Source organism: Alnus glutinosa, chromosome 9 (assembly GCF_958979055.1).
Source record: "Alnus glutinosa chromosome 9, dhAlnGlut1.1, whole genome shotgun sequence".
In the NCBI taxonomy this organism is placed as follows: domain Eukaryota; kingdom Viridiplantae; phylum Streptophyta; class Magnoliopsida; order Fagales; family Betulaceae; genus Alnus; species Alnus glutinosa.
Window position 1 is genome coordinate 23,783,708 of NC_084894.1, and position 19,223 is coordinate 23,802,930.

The 19,223-nt window shown below is 34.4% G+C and overlaps 1 protein-coding gene and 1 pseudogene across 2 annotated transcripts; both read right to left on the reverse strand.

Moving 5' to 3' along the window:
- Positions 1 to 1,171: 1,171 nt before the first annotated feature.
- Positions 1,172 to 5,330, reverse strand: LOC133876870 (pentatricopeptide repeat-containing protein At1g53600, mitochondrial-like; annotated as a pseudogene).
- A 3,925-nt stretch (positions 5,331 to 9,255) lies between these two features.
- LOC133878701 (receptor-like protein 40) lies at positions 9,256 to 12,557 on the reverse strand. 2 transcript variants are annotated; one of them, XM_062317291.1, is made up of 2 exons: positions 10,054 to 12,557; positions 9,256 to 9,520 (listed from the first exon to the last, which is right to left on the reverse strand). In XM_062317291.1, the coding sequence occupies exon 1, from the start codon at positions 12,469 to 12,471 to the stop codon at positions 10,585 to 10,587; it is 1,887 nt and encodes a 628-aa protein (XP_062173275.1). In that variant the 5' UTR covers positions 12,472 to 12,557; the 3' UTR covers positions 9,256 to 9,520; positions 10,054 to 10,584. The 2 variants fall into 2 exon arrangements, with proteins under 2 accessions (XP_062173275.1, XP_062173276.1); XM_062317292.1 differs by having other exon boundaries at positions 9,256 to 9,974.
- Between the last annotated feature and the right edge of the window lie 6,666 nt (positions 12,558 to 19,223).

A 19,223-nucleotide genomic window follows, 5' to 3' on the forward strand; every position in this document is an offset into this window, starting at 1 on the left:
TTCTCTTCGTAATTAATTAAACTATGTGAAATGACTCCTCAGTCCTCATCTACAACTAATTTCTACGAAAATATCACGGAAAATAATGTAAGATGATGACCCATGTATTTATTCAACATATATGACTTTACCTGCAGAATTCGGACTACACATTTAATAGCCCAGGAAAAAGAAAACAAAAACCCATTCAACCATCTTATCAGCGACGTGTTCTTCACACTCTTCTGAGCCATACGTTTAAATTTAACTTAATCCTGGTCGTTGGTTTTACTTCCATCTCATTTTATACCTCCAACAAGTTTTCCTCACGTTCCTAGCTTGCTCCACTTTGCGCATTCCAAATGCTTTCCCATGACTTTTTTAAACTGTTCGATTCTTGCCAGCTGTCAAACTCTAGCCTTTTAAGCATTTCAATTTCAGCCGTTAGATTGGACCTTTTAATCATAGACCTCCAATCCTTATCATTCAGCATTTAATTTCTCTCACCTACTCACTCAGCTAGAGCTGTATCATAAGGTTTGACAATAACAAATCGTTGTTATTGTTAAACCTTATGATATAGCTGCCACAGCAGGTGTATCTGCTGAAGCTCCAACGGCTAGTATACAGTAAATCATTAGAGAAGACTTTCCTAACATAGATTATTTTCTGTATTTCTACCTTAAGTGTAATGATGTATTTCCTTATACATTGTATTCAATAAAACTTAAGCAAAAGTTTCACCATTTACAATTTCTTTCAGTTATATAAAAGCAGCCAAATTATAAGTTTAGAAAATTCTGGAGTCTAGCATATATATCCTAGGCTTTTGGCAAATCGGACTACCAAATTAAATAATAGTACAACGATCACGTACAGTATAATTACATATGCAAATTATATTTGAGTTCAAAGGGAATATGGGTATAGAATTGATTTCAAGACCATCTCCATTAATTGAAAATTAAGCAAGAATTTCAGTCACTCACACTGTACAGGGTTTTATTTTTTGATTTTTATATTTTATGATGCGTATAATAGAAATGGATTGATGTGGAATGTATAGAAAAAAGATGATGAATGCAAAATACTGAAAAAGATAATGAACTGTTCGAGGGGCTTAGTCTCCAAATTACAGGCAATTGTTACTATTATGAAACGCAAATAAAATAGGTATGTCCACTACAAAAAAAAAAAAAAAAAAAAAAAAAAAAAAAAAAAGAAGAAGAAGAAGAAAAAGCGCGCCTACCAAGTGTTTGAAAAATGCTAGCATGCATGGAACAAACGCAGCTTTTAATCCTAGCCAATCACATTGGTTAGGAATCAACGTCCACCAAGAACTTCTGACCCAGCTTCCTTTCTTCTGGCTTCACCCCATGGCCCATGATATTCATGGAACTTCAACCCTCTCAATATCAGTTTGTCTCCTCTCATTACAGCAACATCTTCCATCATTGCTCCTAACAAGAGTCGTTATTTATTAGCCATACACTTAAAAGGGCAGCATGATAACCCTAAGTGTCAAACTAAAGATGTATGGGCACCATATAGATGCTTTAAGAAAAATGAATATTTCCTTTTGCCAATAAAACAATGAATTTGGTTAAACCCCCTATGGTTTGTGCCAATTCTAATCACATCCATCGGTTTCTAACCACATCTCTTATGGTACTTAATTTTTCTAATACACCACTTTCATCCCCTTCAGTTATATATATATTGATAAGTAATTGGCACTAAGGAGAAGGGTAAGAAGAGATTCGAAACTTACGTTATATGACATCACGTGACCAGCAACTCAAATGGAACAACAATAAGATTGGAGAAATCATAACAAATAAACGTTAGATAGAGAAAGAAAGAAAGGAGAGGGAAGGCAAGGGTTGTTTGGTAGAGAGTTGTGTGCCGGGCATTTTGCGGCTTTTAGTCCATTTCCAATTTTATTGTCTTCTAGTGGCATTGTTTCTTACTGGTTTGATGTTGTCTAGCCTTGTTCTTTGATCTTTTTGCATGCTATTTGCTTAGGCGAAAAGTATATATATATATTGGACTAGCATCCAAATTTTCAGCAATAATCCTATCATTTTAGAACATCACTCTTGTGTTCTATACAACAAATTTCCAAATAGGTCAAAAAGTTTCAGACTTATGTAGGTTGGAATGAAACCTTTCAATGATAAAGCCCTATAATCGTAATGGTGTCCACGAAGAAGGATTATCTCTATGGTACACATCCTATATTTAGTCCCACCTTCAGGAATCAAAGATTAAAAAGGTACTTAGCAACCAGCAATTGATAATAAATAAATAAATGAATGAAGTCCCAAAACAGAAGAAACACCACTTACATGAACAGATGTTGTATAGTGACCGCCACCCAAACCTCCATAGTGACTACTAATTGCATACAGCACGTAGCAATTAGACAACTGGTCATTCCTGTGGGCAATGTAGGTTGAGAAATCAAGTTCATCAACTGGGAAATCAACAAACATTTATAGCTTATTCTTAAAATATCGGTCGTATGAGAACCTTTTCAAATGAACAAAAGAATCTCAGGCAATCGCCAGAGATCTAGCTTTTTGAAGGCTTGCCTAGGCTTCTTGCAGCTAGGGCGGTACCTATAGTGACATATAGAGCAAAGTAATTATACAAAGTGGAATAAAATAACAGCTTGATTTGCATAAGAATAAGTCAAAGAGGTTTGTAGTGGTATAAGGACCAAACCCATTCTCATTCACCAAACAAAGTCGAGAATAACTGTCAACAAGAACAAAAAAAATTTAGAGCTAGAACGAAAAATAAAATAAAATGAGAGTACACACTAACCGCATGTCTTCTGGTCCTAAAGGTTCCTCCTTTAAGAAGGCTTCAAGGCATTTGTATAGAGAAACAGACTCTTGAGGCATCCTCATGGATGTGGTCTACGAAGAACACACAAGAAGGACAATTTTTATGACAATCCAATCCCATCAGTAAAAACTTAGATGTCTTCTTCAAAACTTTAGAAAACTTTCAGCCCCATACAAGTTCCCAAAGAGAGAAGTGAAAAAAACTAATTTGATGTAAGCTGTATATTAAACCATCATTACCCATTGAAAGAGTGATGTCTTTCCTTGTAATTGTTAACTTAATTCCTCAAGCCTCCAGTTAAAGTAAGAGAAGGAAAAGCAACCCAAGAGTCTCTGTTGTCCTCTCAAATAAAGCCTCAATAATAGCCTCAAATAATCAAATATAACAATCAGAAGAAAACCAAGATATATACAAGAAATACTAATGGTGATGACCTCCAGTCCTCTAGTGACATATAGGTTATTTTAAAGAAAGAAAGGAAACATGTCAATATCTATTATAATCCAACTGTTGCATTTCTACTGCAATGGTCCAAAGTGTAACCTTAATCCTTCCCAAGTCCATATGGTATTCGTCTCCTGCATGAAACAAATGAACCTTGTCATTCACTATAATCCAACTGCAATCTGGATTCTTCCTGATCCCTTTTGATTTCTTGGTCATTCTGACTTCATTCCCATCCTTCCTTTTCCCTGTTACAGAATATAAGTTCGATAAGACCACATAAGGGGTTGCATTATCAGGCTCCAATTCGATAAGGTGTTCAGCCATGAGCTTTGCAATGTTAATACGCATATGGGTCCTGCTTGCACCAAGAAGAGCTCCCCAAACTCCAGAATGTGGCTCAATAGGCATTGACTGGATCAAATCAATTGCTTTGTCCAGCAATCCAGTTCGGCCAAAGAGATCAACCATGCATGCATAGTGGTCAGGCCCTGGTTCAATATTATATTGTGAACTCATTGAAATAAAATAGTTCCATCCTTCTTCCACAAATCCCACATGAGTGCAGGCTGAAGGAACGCCAAGAAATGTGATTTGATTTGTTTCCTGACCTTCATTCTGCATTTCCCGAAATAAATGGAGTGCTTCTTCTCCAAACCCATTTTGGGCATACCCAGTAATCATCGAGTTAAAAGAAACAATATTAGGTGCAGTGACATTTGTGAAGATCCGGTAGGCATCATCCATATTTCCACATTTTGAGTACATCGAGACCAAAGAGTTTTGAATGGACAAATCAAATTCCATAACCATCTTTAATACATGAGCGTTGCTATACAGGCTGAAGCACTTAGCACACTGCTCAAAGTAAGAGGGTTTGGCCTGATTGCTTTCTGAAGCATCTTAATAAACCAACGGAAGGCCTCCTCATACTCCCCATTATTCACAAACCCTGAAATGACAGCAGTCCAAGAAATATCATCTTTCTCAGGCATCAATTTAAACAACTGAACGCATTTGTCAGTTATCCCTTTGCTAGTTATCCCTTTGTGAGAGAATCCTGTAATCATGGTTGTCCATGATACTACATCTTTTTCTGCCATCCTCTCGAATAGCCTGAAGGCTTATTCAACTGAGCCACATTGGACGTAACCTGCAATCAATGAATTCCAAGAAACTACATCTTTCCTACTCATATGATGAAATAACTTGGTAGCTACATCCATACAACCAAATCTACAATACATGGTCTTGATAGAATTTCCTAAGAAGACATCAAAGTCAAATCCCATGTGTGAAACTAATCCATGCACTTGAATCCCTTCTCCACACCTACCGAAAGTGCCACAAGCCTCAAACAGCACAGTCAAGGCAGTTGAATTAACCTTCACCTTGCATGCCTAAAAACAATTCAAACCCATCTTTGAAACTCTTTATCTTCATATACCCATCAATCATTGCAGTCCAATTAATGACATTTCTCTCAGGTATGATATCAAACAAATTTCTGGCATCAACTATCCGTTCCCGTTTGCAGTACCCATCAACCATAGAGCTCCAAGAAACCACGTCTCTTTCCACCATACCCTCAAAAACCCAACCCGCCTCTTCCACCTTCCCACCTTCAAAAACCCATTTATCAAGGCATTTGAACAAACGGGGTCCCGCCACTTCACTGGCATCTCAGAATAGAGCTTCTCGGCCTTGTCAAGCATCCCTGCCCGTGCAAAACTTGTGATCATGGCAGCATAAGAGATAGCATTACGCTTGGGCATCTCAGAAAACAGCTCAAAAGCTTCTTCTACCATACAATTGTTCCAAATATATGCAGTGATCATGGCATTATATGAAGCAGTGCTTCATTCGGGCATTTCGTCAAACATTTTTCGAGCTTTGACAGTTTTGGCATTTTCTCCATATGCTGTGAGCATGGCAGTCCAAGAGATGGTATTCTTGTGGGGCATGCGATCGAAGATGGACTCAGCCCCTTTGATATCACCGTTTTTTCCATATTTCGTGATCTGAGTAAACGTAGTAAGCTGTTTAGCTCGCATGATTGTTGGTAACACAGAAAATTCCCTAATGTTGGTAACCTGAATCACTCGAACAAGACTTCGGGAAGCATGACGTTCTTGCCGCGAGCATTGTAGTGGTCAAACAAGGTGGAGTATATCAATGAAGCTTTGATACTTTGGGAAAGGCGATGACAGGATAGACAGAACAGAAATATGGGTCAGCCCAATCTTCAAACAGTTACTAAAAAATATTTTCTGATTACTCATCAGAGCCAAACATCAGCATGAGATCTACCATGACAAGTTGTTCCGTATTAATGATTCTTAAAGCAACTATTCTTATGTCTGATCCACGATGTGTAGTAACAACATAAATCAGTATACCATTTGGACTTAGATACATTAATCAAAAACATCACAGCAGTAAACCAACAAATGTGCAAATCCAAGATCTTTTCTTGTTGTTATGCCATATCCCGAGGCTCTGCAGACAAGCAAAGACTGAATATCAAAATAGAGATAGTCTCAGATATAGATGAACTAGGATAAATATGCATTTACTTCGAAAGAAGCAATAGCATAGAATAAATGCAAGTATTGGTGAGGTGCTCTACCCAACTGAGCTGTTGCACCAATAACTTAAGATTTGAGACACACATTAGTGTTTTGAGGTGCTATTCATATAAACATGAGGAGCCATATATATATATATATATGTGTGTGTGTGTGTGTGATCAAATGTTTAACAAATCGCATTATCCATAAGAAAGGATGTAAGTTTCGGATCTCTATTACTTTATCTCAAAAAACAAACATTGCCAACTAACCTTAATTCCCTGAACATTACATATTAACGTACACATGGTTTAAAGAATTACTAAACGCAAATTAACATGGCCATCACATTAAATTTATGTAAACTTAAAAAATATTCCGTAGGAAAAAAAGACAAAAAATTGTTATGATTTAGGTGTTGGTCAGAATTTAATGAAATTTACAAAAATACTTATGCCTGAATTTTTCATACTTTTTTATAATTTTTTTTAAAAAAATAAACACATGGGTATTTTGAGAATTTTGATAGGATTTTAAAAAAAATTCTAACAGATGGTTAGAATTGAAAGATTGATACCCTAAATTGATACTTTTTTAAAATTTAGGTATATTTTTTTCAAATGTGATTAAAGATCAAGGAAGTTTCCATAAGTAAAACTATCTAATCCGACTACTAAATTATAGCTTGACCCATTTTTCAATGAGTAGTGATTCACTACCACCTAAATATACAACTTTTCACCACCTTGTCTATGTGGCAAGGTGGTCCCCCACTTTAATTTATTTTAAAAAAATAAAAAAACTCAAAAAGTTGTGGGGGACCACCTTGCCACATAGGCAAGGTGGTGAAAAGTTGTATATTTAGGTGGCATTGAATCATTATTCTTTTTCAATTGAGATATGAAATATTGTCACTCCAAAACACAACTCTTGACCACCTTTGTCCACGTTGCAACTTTTACTTTTACTTAAAAAAAACCCAAAAGCTAACTCGGGACCACCATACCATATGAACAAAGTGATCAAGAATTGTATTTTGAGACGACAAACAAATCGTATTTCTTTTCAATTATATGGCTTATAAGACAAGTTTTTATTTTTTATTTATTTTATTTTTATTCAGGCTTATAAGACAAGTTGAAGTCACATCTTGCAACGATCTTTTGAGTTTTGAGGAAACTTATTTAAGGAGTGATTAGGGCACAATAGTTGTACAACTGTTGTGCACCACTCTAGAGACATGGGATAGGTCTCACGTGGAACTCATGTGGTGGAACCTACCCCATGTCTTTAAGACCTTGCCCAACAGTTGCACAACTGTTGTGCAAGATTTATTTTCCATTACACAAACCTTTAAATTTACTTTTGATACGATAATGATCGGTTTATAATTTAAGCTAATCTTATGTACTAATTTTATATTTATCTCTTCATTTTGTCTCGTTAAAAAAGGAAAAAGAAAAAAAGAAAAAAGAAAAGTAAAGTAGAAAGACTCAGAGACAAGTATAATATTGACCCAGCCAATGAGGTTGACTTCAATGAAAATGAAAAGGTCAAGAAAAACTCGTAACGTGCTTTATGGTCTGTCTTTGAGGTAATTGATGGTGCACATATGCGCGCAATACCATGAATGATATATTTCATTTTTATTTTCTATTAATACAATTTGACATTAAGATGTGTTGGTGCCTCTCTGTTATCATAAAAATGCTATTTATTATTTTAAAATTAATATATTTTATAACGTGTATAATTTTATTTTATTGAAAATTTTAAAAGACATGTCGACATTGACTATATATACATCGATAGATGTATCGACTTTAAATCATAATCTTTCATTTTAAAATAAATAATATTAATTTCACATAGAGATCCAATTCTCCTTGTTCTCAAGGGGTAGTTCAATCGGCTGGAAACCACACCTCATGAAGCGGAGGCCACTAGTTTGAATCCCCTCTCCTGAATAAAAAAAAAAAGAAAAAAAAAAAAAGAAGAAGAGATCTAATTCCCCTTATACGAGTAAAATAAGAAGTTGCTTTTCAATGTTTTCATGCCTTTAAAAAGCAACTTGTTGACAAAGACCTTCCCCCCACGACAAGAAAACGCGTTGCCTCAGTGACTCAGTCTACATGGAATACACATCATGCGTGCTTTGTTTGTGTCGTTTTCTGCCAAAGATCATCAAAGTGTGTTCAAAACCAAAGGAAAGGAATCAAAGGATCCCATCTTAAGATTTTTTTTAAAAAAATTAAAAAATACATATACTCCTCTCAAGCAATTTTTCATTGTTAATGTATATCCAAATTGCGTCAATTCTTAAACTAATAAAAATAATTAATGTCTCCCATTAACAAAAATACATTTAATAAAAATTTAAAAAAATTGAAAAATGGTGACCTAGGCAGTGGGTCTTCACCAATTTTTTTTCTTCAAATTTTTAAGAGCATTTTTGTGTTTTAAAAAAATTGTTAAGGTCAATTTTGTCTTTTTCGGAACAAAATGGGTACATTGAAAATTTTTCTTTTGTAGTTTAAGTGGACATTGGTGTAATAAATAGTTTTGAAAGAGGATATTGACAATCGAGTAGTTGTTTGAAAAAGTATATATATCTTTCTCAAGACTTTTTATGTAATGGACTAACCTATCTAAATAGAGAGATAGACTTAAGGGAGGGCCGTACGTGGTCCCTCCTCAAAAAAAAAAAAATGTTAAAAAAAGGGTTTTGATATTTAAATTTGTTTTAAAAAAAAAAAAATAGTTTAGGTCTTTTTTTTTTTCCTCTTATTTTGGCCCTTGAGAAAAAAAATAATAAAAAAAAAAAGATATAATCTGGTCCCTAAAGTTAAATTTCTAATTCTATCCTCATTCATAGATTGATCATACATAGTCTCTCAATCTCTCTTTAATCAATACATATAATCTCCCTTTATACTGTATACGCACATGGTTATGTGAAATAAAAAGAGACAAATTTTAAATTTAATTTCATATATGATGACCATTTCGTCGATACCCTAAAGATGCTTTATTGAAAAAGGGAACCATTCACCTATGGTTGACTCTGCTTTCTGTCTTCTCCATCTACGGTTTAAATTTTGTCGCGTTATGTAAATTTTATTTTTGTGTGCAAGATGAGTCATCTAGTGTATTTGTTTATTGAAAAATGCTTGAATTATTAATATTTTCACTAAAAGCCTCCACAAACTGATGCAGCATCCTCTTGTTAAATTACCACATGTTTCAAACGCTTAAGTTGATAGAATGAGATAAATTTAATTATTTAATTAATTCTTTAGCACTCCTTCTCACGTGTGGACTCAAACTTTCTTTTAATATGTGAGACCCAACATATTGAATATTTAATTGAAAAATGAAAGCTAAATGAAGGAGATAGGGTTCAAACTAATACCATGTTCAATCGCCACTTGTCCCAAAAATTTAAGCTAATAACATGCTTTTTACGTAGCCAAGTCAGTCTAACATGCTTTTCAAGCACAAGCAACACTAAAATAAAGCACTAAACAAGAAATATAATTAGAATTCAAAGAGGTACACTCATAATCATCTTGATTAACAACGTCATGAAATTACAGTGAATTATTTAGCGACATCAAAGAAATCATAGAGACTTCAGCAAATTCCCTCCGGAGTAAACTTGGAGCAACATATCTCTGCAAGTGAAAGTAATTAAGTAAGGAGTTAGTTAATCCTTTCAATCAAAAGTCATTTTCACCTACACCTCTCGGAATCTGCTCTTCTATTACAAGTGTTTGCAGAAATTTCACACTCACATTTCTAACGTGAATCACTACAAAATCTTTTGGACAAGAGAATAGGCACAATGAAACATAACGGAAAACAAGAACTATCAACTGCTCAAATTCCAGAATATTTCCCCCTAGCTCCATCAGAGTCACTGCAACTAATTACTAATTAAAGATACACAATGAGTTGTGAAGAAATGGTCATAAAAGGCCATTTGATTCAAGGCATCTTCGATTCCTAGGCCTATGGAAGCCCACATGCATTTATGCAAATAAGATGCTTGGAAATGTGGGCAATATTCCTCATTTGGGTTGCTGTGTAAAGTTACATTTGCCATTGGAGTCATGCCTTAAGAAAACCCTGGCATCCAATTATGTGGATCAATTTTTCATTTTGATCTATATTGAAAGTAAGAAGGCAAGAGTTTGTCATGACAAACCTGGAAGTGTTGCGTTGATCATAACTATAACTAGTGCCTCTGTTGTTGATTGTTGACTGCTGGTCTTCGACGATATTCATTTCCAAGATACAGTTTAGGAAAGATCTTGAAAAGAATGTCATCAACATGTTTGTAATACCATATCCTCCACCTCTTCCAAAACATAAGGGGCCCCATTACAATTCCAAAAGCAAAACTAAATCCTAGTTCAGCACTTATGTAATTCCACTCAATCATACTCCTATGAGATTCTTCATATGTCGTTGGAGGTGACAATCGTGGCTCCTCATGTGAACACTGGGATTTCAAAGGCAACCCACATAATCTTTCGTTTCCTTTGAAGGAATTTTCCGAAAATGTAGCAAATTGCTTGATAAATGGAATAGGTCCCACCAATTGGTTGAAGGAAAGGTTGAGGACCGAAAGGAAAATAAGACCATTGGCGAGTTGCATAGGAATCTCTCCAGTAAGCTTGTTGCTTGATAAGTCTAGTGTCTCAAGATTACTTAATTTCCCCAGAGATGTTGGGATTTAGCCTGTGAAAGCATTATGTGACAAGTTGAGAATATATAACAATGTGAATTCTCCAATTTCTTTAGGTATAGGACCATCAAAGTTGTTGCAAGAAAAATCAATGGTGGTGAAGATAGTTAGGATCTTCACTAGCTCCACCTCTAAACCCTTGCTAGTAACTGTTACGGTATCTTGATAATAAAAACTACCAATACCAATTTGGATGTGATTGAGTTTTGAGTTGGCCTCATGTGCACGATCAGTCAACGCCATCCAAGTAGAAAGGAGTACTATTGGAAGGTGACCAGTAAAATTGTTTGAAGCCACATCTATGATTTGAAGCTTCGGGCAAGGGGCAAGCTCTGGATGACCAATGGGCCCATAAAATTTGTTAGATCGCAAAATAAGAACCTTCAATGCGGCTAATCCATTCAAGTAAAATGGGAAGGTGTCTTCGATGTGGTTATTCCCAATGTCCAAGACCTCCAATGAATGGCAATTCTTCAGAGATTTCGGTAACTTTCCCTCTAGATGGTTTTTATTGATAGCTAAAGTTTGTAAATTACAAGACTCTGAAAATGTATCAGGAATTGAGCCATTGAGATTGTTTCTCCTTAGACTCAACACCTGAAGAAGAGCCCCACTCATCTCAGTCAAGCATTGGAGAATTGTGCCACTGAAGTAATTATCAGACAGATCCAAAAATCGAAGATTTGTAGCATTACATATGGATCCAGGGATACTCCCATATAATTTATTACTTGAAATAGAAAAGAATTGTGTGAATTCAAGGGACTGGCCGATGCTAGCTAGTAAGATAGAATGAAAATTATTCATGGAGAAATCCAAGTAGCTGACAGGTGGGAGAACTGGGAGTTGGCCTTGGAACTGGTTGGAGCGAAAGTCTAGAGATCTTGTCTTAAAAATAGTAGAGATATTGGAGATAGGTCCTTTGAGAGTGACCAAGTTGTTATAGGAGAGATTTAGAAATCTAAGATGGGGAAGTTTCCAGATCCAATTAGGCATCTCTCCATATATCTGGTTCCTTGAAAGGTCTAAAATGTATAATTTGGATTGGTTTCTACAGAAATCAGGAATTTTTTTCAACTTGCAAGAAGCCAAGCCTAACCAAGGGGGACAGTGGGAAGACGAAAGGTTAAAACCACTATATTCATCCAACAAATTGGAGCCATCAAAGTTGTTCGAAGAAAGAATGAGGGTTGCAAGACCTCGAAGTCCAAAGATAGATATGGGTATTGGCCCTTCCAACTCGTTATTGCTCAAATCAAGCTGTAGTAGTTTGTAAGAAGAAATGTTGGAAAATTCCTTGAGTTGCCCAGAAAATTGGTTATTGGAAAGTTGAAATACCTGCAATGATGGGAGGTGAAACAATGAAACTGGAATATCCCCGTTCAATGAATTGTAACTTAAATCAAGAGTCTCTAGATTCAGAAGTTCTTCCCACTGAGTGGAAGTAATCTGCCCTGCAAAGCCAGCATTTGCTAGATTCAAATCACTCAAATTCGTCAACTTGTCAAACTTTGATGGAATTTGAGAAGAGTTGAAGTCATTGTAAGCCAAATCCAGGCTCTGGAGATACTGAAGACTAAAGAGACTGCTTGAATCGTCAAGTCCACCCGAAATGGATTCACTGGTCAGGTCGAGACCAATAACACGTCCCTCATGACAGGTGACGCCTTCCCAAGAACAACAATCAGCACTTTGATTCCACTTAACAAGTTTGTTGGACATAGCAGGATCGAATGTAAGGTTGTTCTTCAATTGCAGTAACAAGGACTGCTGATTGCCGAAACATTGCCCAGACACGCCAAAGACACAAATGCTAATTAGGAAAGGTGAGTAAATGGGGATCAAGAAAAGCCACGAAAAGACCGCAAGTCTCATTGCAGGGAATGGAAGAGGTGGTGATACTAATTAATGGTGGATTCAGGATGGTATTGATTTGTTTTGTGCGTGAGTAAATATATAGACGAAAATATAATGGTGGAGGATGAGGCGAGGAAAGTTCCAGTAACACGACTTTTTGACCTGTGACTCTCGACACTTATATATAGATGAAAATACAAGTGGCCGACCAAGAAGAAGAAGATCGATGAAGTAAGAGAAGAGAGGCCTTAATATTTTATCCTTCTTCTGTGTCCGGTTCTGCAGGCATGGCAGCTTTATTCACACGTTTGGAGAAGTTTGAGGTTGAGTAATTTGGATTTTTTGGAATGTGATTGTCACTATTGACGCCTAATTTGTTTTTATTTTTATTTTTAAATTTATGTAAGGATCAACTTCATGTACAGACAATTTACATGATAAAATTTATTTCTCATAGTCTATCGACTTTGTATTTAATATTCTGAGTCAGTCAAGAGTATTACCACTCGGGCTCTCTATGAAGGGGCACCATATACCAATACAACGTGTTCCGAACACAGAATTTTAACTTCTTCTTTTTCTAAGCGAGTTGGAAATCAAAACATTGAAAAATGGGTAAACTTCCCGACAACAAACTCAAAATAAAAATACCGCAAAAAATACAAATAATGACCAGATCCTCGCTGTAAGGGCCGTATAAAACGTTAAGCAAAGCAAAAGAGGCACAGGAAATGACACGCACCTCGAAAAGTCTCTCAACAATACAAAGAATGTAGAAAAAAAAATTTAGAACGTTGGGTCATAGAAAGCAGAATTCTAGAATGAAAGGAGGAATGTGGAAAACAAGTGGAGGTGGGGGAATTCCTACTTGTTCTTTGATTGAGGAAAGCAACAACTTTTGGTTTGGTTATAGGAATTCAACATTTTTTTTGTGTTTACATTTTTCAGAAATTTGATGCTTAGTCATTTGAATTTTCAGAAATTGTTGAAAAAGGAAATAGCTTGAGGGGGAGTATTGAAGAAGGATCCCTGATTTATCTCCTTAATTGGAGTGTTGAAGATTTGGTCATTTTGGTGAATATGTTGAAGATTTTATGAAGATTTGTCCACATAAATAAGGCTGATTTATATGTATTAATTAGATTACGATAGTTCTTTCCAAATTAGGTTCTAGGCTTTTCCTATTTAACCAATGTAGCCCTACGGCACAAAATCAAGTTCTTATGTTCTCAAGTTATCAAAAGGAATAAGAATATTTTCTCTCTATTCTTCTACAGTAACTATTTTCATGTTTGAAATAATTAGGAATTTCTAAAATTTTTCGAGAATATAGGATTTTCATGTATAATTTACTTTTGAAAATAATTAGGAATTTAAGACTGCCAAACTATAGGGATAGGAGCCGCATTTTTAATTTAATTTAATTTTAAGACAGCCAAACTAGAATAGACAGGAAACAAGACTCCCTGAGGAGGTCAATGCATATTAGGCGTTTGAAATTTCTTTCCCAATCCTATGGTCTAAAACTGAAAATCCCTAGATGCATTACTTTCCCAATCCAATGGTCTGATTTGAACTAAATAAAGAGCACAAGATTAGTGGAGCCAGAAACAATTTTCATTCAATCTATCAAAGAGAAGAGTAGTAGATATCAGATCAAATATTTATTTCTGTATGTTGTTGTTGGTGCTTCATTAGAGTTAGAAGAGATATTCTTCATTAATTATTTATTGAGTAGGATTTAGTCCACATGCTTTTCAAGCACAAGCAACACTAAAACATAGCAATAAATAGGGAAAATAATTAGAATTCAGACAGCATGACAAAAGTAGTGCAAATTATTACTGAGAGGCCTTATAGACTTCAACAAACTTCCTTTAAAGTAAACTTAGAGCAACATATCTCTGCAAGTGATCAAGTGTACAACATTGGTGTAAGTCAATATCAACCAAAAGTTTTTTTACATGATCTAATTGAATAATTGCACAATGAAATTGATGCACACTAACTAGTACAAAACACAAGAAAATGATAAATGGGCTCGTTGAAGGATGTCATGACTTCTAATAGTTATTTCGAGAGAACCGTGATATTCAAAAACAGTAAAATGCATTATCAATTGATTGATTAGGATTAAGACTGACTCTATTAACTCTAGACTAGGACTCTAACTATGCTAAGAAGAATAGGAATCAAACCCCTTATTGGAGATCTATTTCTTATTGGACTCTTGACATGAGACTAGGGCAATACAAAATAATTAGAGAAAAGTCCACATACCCTCTTCAAGCTACTACTCAATTAACAATGTCCCCCTAAAACACTGTTAATGTATCCCTAAACGCCAAAAAAAGACAAAAATGACCTTACATTTTTTTTAATAAAATAAAAGTACCCCTATAAAGTCCAAAAGATAAAAAAAATTATTATTTTTTTTTTGAAATAAAAAAGGAAAAACTTTTTAAAATTTTCTTTTAATTTTTAAATTTGGCCACCCTTGGTTGTTTTGTATTTTTTTTAGTTTTTTATTTTTTATTTTTTATTTTATTAAGGGTATTTTCGTCATTGGAAAATATTGACAATTTTTAGTAGTTTAGAAAGACATTATCCAAATTTAAAATTAGATGAGACATTATCAATTGAGTACTAATTTGAAGAAGGTATATAAACTTTACCCATGATAAAATTATGCACCACTACAAAAGCATAACCTAAAAAGAGAAGTTGTCATATTCACCTAATCAATCCTACAAAGACTACGTTCCTCAAAGGTCTATCACAATAATATAATTGCCCAGGGAGAAGAACAAGTGATCTTAGCATTTTTATTTCTGTTGGTGACAGTATCAATATTGACCCAGGCCTTAATATTGGTCTTATTTCTAAGACAAAAATTGAGAATTTTCCAATCAAAATATTTTCGATCCATATTTTTTTCTATATCTATACTATCATCGTCTACTAGATAATCCTTGATACGAATACCTTCCATCATATCAAATAGTTTGCGTTTAGGCGTATTGTAAGTATCATAAATCTCTTGGTTTTTATTTATTTGTAATGGCACTCCATAAATATATGAGTCTTTCTTATCCTCATAATTAATCGATTTATACGAAAAAAGATCATATCTATATTGTTTTTTAATATTTTCTTTTTGATTTAGTAATAAATCTATTTCAAAATCATTTTGTTTTTCGAAATGAATTAATCGGGTTTTTTCATATGAATCCCATTTGTTTAAATCTTTATTTGTAGTCATACGGCATTGATATTGATTGACTCTATTTCGCCATGGGGATTACAATAATATGCATAATGTTTACAAATTAAGTACAGCTATTGCACTTCAAATTTCTGTGAATCTTTAATCGAACTACTCTTCGACAGTAGAAACACATATATGGAAGATTGATAAAGTATATATACATTCAATACATTGTACAAATTTCAATGAACATTTCCCCCAAGCTGCATCAGAGTCACTGCAACTAATAAATAATTAAAGACACATAAAGAGTTGTGAATACTGAATAGCCTAGAGTTCGAGACACACAGAAATAATGATAATTAAGAGGCCATTTGATTCAAGGCATTTTGGAATCCTATGAAAGCCCACATGCAAATAAGATGCTTGGAAATGTGGGCATTCCTCATTTGGGTTGCTGTGTAAAGTTACATTTAATTGCCATTCGAGTCATGCCTTAAGAAAACGCTGGCATCCAATTATGTGGATCAATTTTTCATTTTGATTTATATTGAAAGTAAAAAAGCAAGAGATTTTCATGGCAAACCTGGAGGTGTCGCATATGATCATAACTATAACTAGTGCCTTGGCTACTTATTGTTGAGTGATGGTCTTCCACGATATTCATTTCCAACATACAGTTTAGGAAATTTTTTGAAAAGAATGTCATCAATATGTTTGTAATTCCATATCCTCCATCTCTTCCAAAACATAAGGGGTCCCATTACAATTCCAAAACCAAAAACAAATCCTAATTCAGCACTTATGTAATTCCACTCGATCATACTCCTATGAGATTCTTCATACGTCGTTGGAGGCAGGGGGGAGCCAGCTTTTAGGCTTTGGGGGGGCCAAATTGAAAAAAAAATAATTTGGGGGGGGGCCAAAACTACAAATTTTTTAAAGAAGAGGGGTAAAAATTATATTTTTTCTTTTTTTTTTTAAGATTTTTTTTTTTTTTTTGGTGGAGCCCTTTGGCTTGGGGGGGCCCAAGCCCCCCCCAAGCCATAGTGTGGCTCCGCCCCTGGTTGGAGGTGACAATCGTGGCTCCTCTTGTGAGCATTGTCATTTCAAAGGCAAACAACATAATCTTTTATTTCATTTGAAGGAATTTTTCGAAAATGTAGCAAACTGCTTGATGAATGGAATCTGTCCCACCAATTGGTTGAACGAAATGTTGAGAATTGCTAGGAAAATAAGACCATCTGCAAGTGGTACAGGAATATTACCAGAAAGCTTATTGCTTGAAAGGTCCAGTGACTCAAGATTACTCAATTTTCCCAGAGATGCTGGGATTTGGCTCGTGAAAGTATTATGTGACAAGTTGAGAATATATAACAATGTGAATTCTCAAATTTCTTCAGGTATAGGACCATCAAAGTTGTTGCAAGAAAAGTCAATGGTTGTAAAGGTAGTTAGGATCTTCACCAGCTCCATCTCTAAACCCTTGTAAGTAATTGTTATCGTATCTTGATAATATACTCAGTGGCGGAGCTAGAATTTTAGTTGAGGGGGTCAAGATTTTTTAAAAAAATAAAGTTAAAAAAAATTAAAAAATATAATTAACACAATAAATAAATAATTCAACAAAATTTAATTATCGCTTAAAATATATAAATATAACTTACAATTTCTTTTGTCATTTTTTTAAACCTTTGAGTAACAAACGAGTCTCCTCCTACACGCAATATCTTCTAATTTATACTGTATTCTAGCCAATTAGCATATTCTATAAACCATGCTCGATTAAAACGATGTAATATTTTTTCAAATTGTGTTTTTGGAAAATCATGATTAGGTTGACAAGCCTTTTTTTTTTGGATATGCTCTTCGAATTTAATCTCTATCACTTAAATGATAATTATAATATTTTTTTTTTCATAAGCAAGGATCTCGTAGCAGATTTACTAAATCTACCTCGACACGAGCTCGTTTAGAATTTGATTAGAGTTCTATGAAATTATTGTTGTTTTCTATAATCACATGTAACTACAATTATATATTTCATACAATTAAAATATGTAACAAAAAGTTTATGTATATATTCATAAACAATTAATTTAAAAGAACAATTTAAATATAAAAACTTAATCAATGTGAAAAATTTAATTACATACCTCTCAAGCTCTAAAACAAAATAGTTAAACATTTAATTTAAAAGAACAATTTATATATAAAAACTTAATCAATGTAAAAATTTAATTACATACCTTTCTAGCTCTAAAACAAAATAGTTAAACAATTAATTGAAATTGTTGAAAACTTTAAGTAGAAAGTAACTGTAAGAAGAAATCTCAAATTGTAAAATTCGAAAAAAAATAAATAAATAAATTATCGGCACCCTACTTTCTAAAATTTTAGTAAAAAGAACGGACATATATGGCCTAAAGGCTAGCCTTTAAAACCCAATACCCAGCTTTTGGAAACAAACGTCACATACCAAGAAAAAGCTCCAAAAATAAAAAAATAATAAAAAAATAATAAAAAAAAATAAAATCAATTGGTGTTGATGTAATAAAATTAATGATGTTGTCATTATTGTCAGACTTGAAAACAAGTCCCATGAAAACTTTTTACTTTAGAAGTAGACGTGTCCTCCTCTACTCCACGGAAATTGCCTTATTTAACAAGTCTAATCCTTTATCTTTTTTCTTTTGAGTGAAGGGTTAAACGGCTGCTGCGTTTTGTTAAAAACAAACCGGTGCGTTTTTATCAAAGTAAAAAAAATATGCGTATTCGTCTTCAACCTTATCTTCTTTCACCTTTGGGCTGTGGTGAATGGTTTTAAGTTAATAAACCAGTTAAAAAATGGCATAACATGGTGTGACTCATGGAACTTGATCCTCTTGAAAAAATTTTGCCCCTTGATGAGTTTTTGAAGGGGGGCAACTAAGATTTTCGAAAAAAAAATTTCAAAAGTAGAGAAAATTTTTGAGAGGTGAGGGGGGGCATTTGACCCCTCTCGACCCCCCCTCTCTCCGCCCCTGAATATACCACATCCATATCAATTTGGAGGTAACTGAGCTCTGAGTGCGCCTCATGTGCACTGTTTGTCAACTCCATCCAAGTAGAAAAGGAGTACTATTGGAAGGTGAACGGTAAAATTGTTTGAAGCTACATCCATGATTTGAAGCATCGGCTAAGGGGACTCAAGCTCTAGATGACCAATGGGCCCACATAATTTGTTAGATTGCAAAATAAGAACCTTCAATACGGTTAATCCTTTCAATAAAATGAGAAGGTGTCCCCGATATGGTTGTTCCCAATGTTTAAGACCTCCAATATATGGCAATTCTCCGAGATTTTGGTAACTTTCCCTCTAGATAGTTTTTATTTACAACTAAAGTTCGTAAATAACAAGACTTTGGAAATGTATCAGGAATTGTACCGTTGAGATTGTTGACTCAACACTTGAAGAAGAGGCCCACTTATCTCAATCAAGCATTGGGGAATTGTGCCACTAAAATAATTATCAGACAAATCGAGAAATTGAAGATTTGTAGCTTTGCATATTGATTCAGGG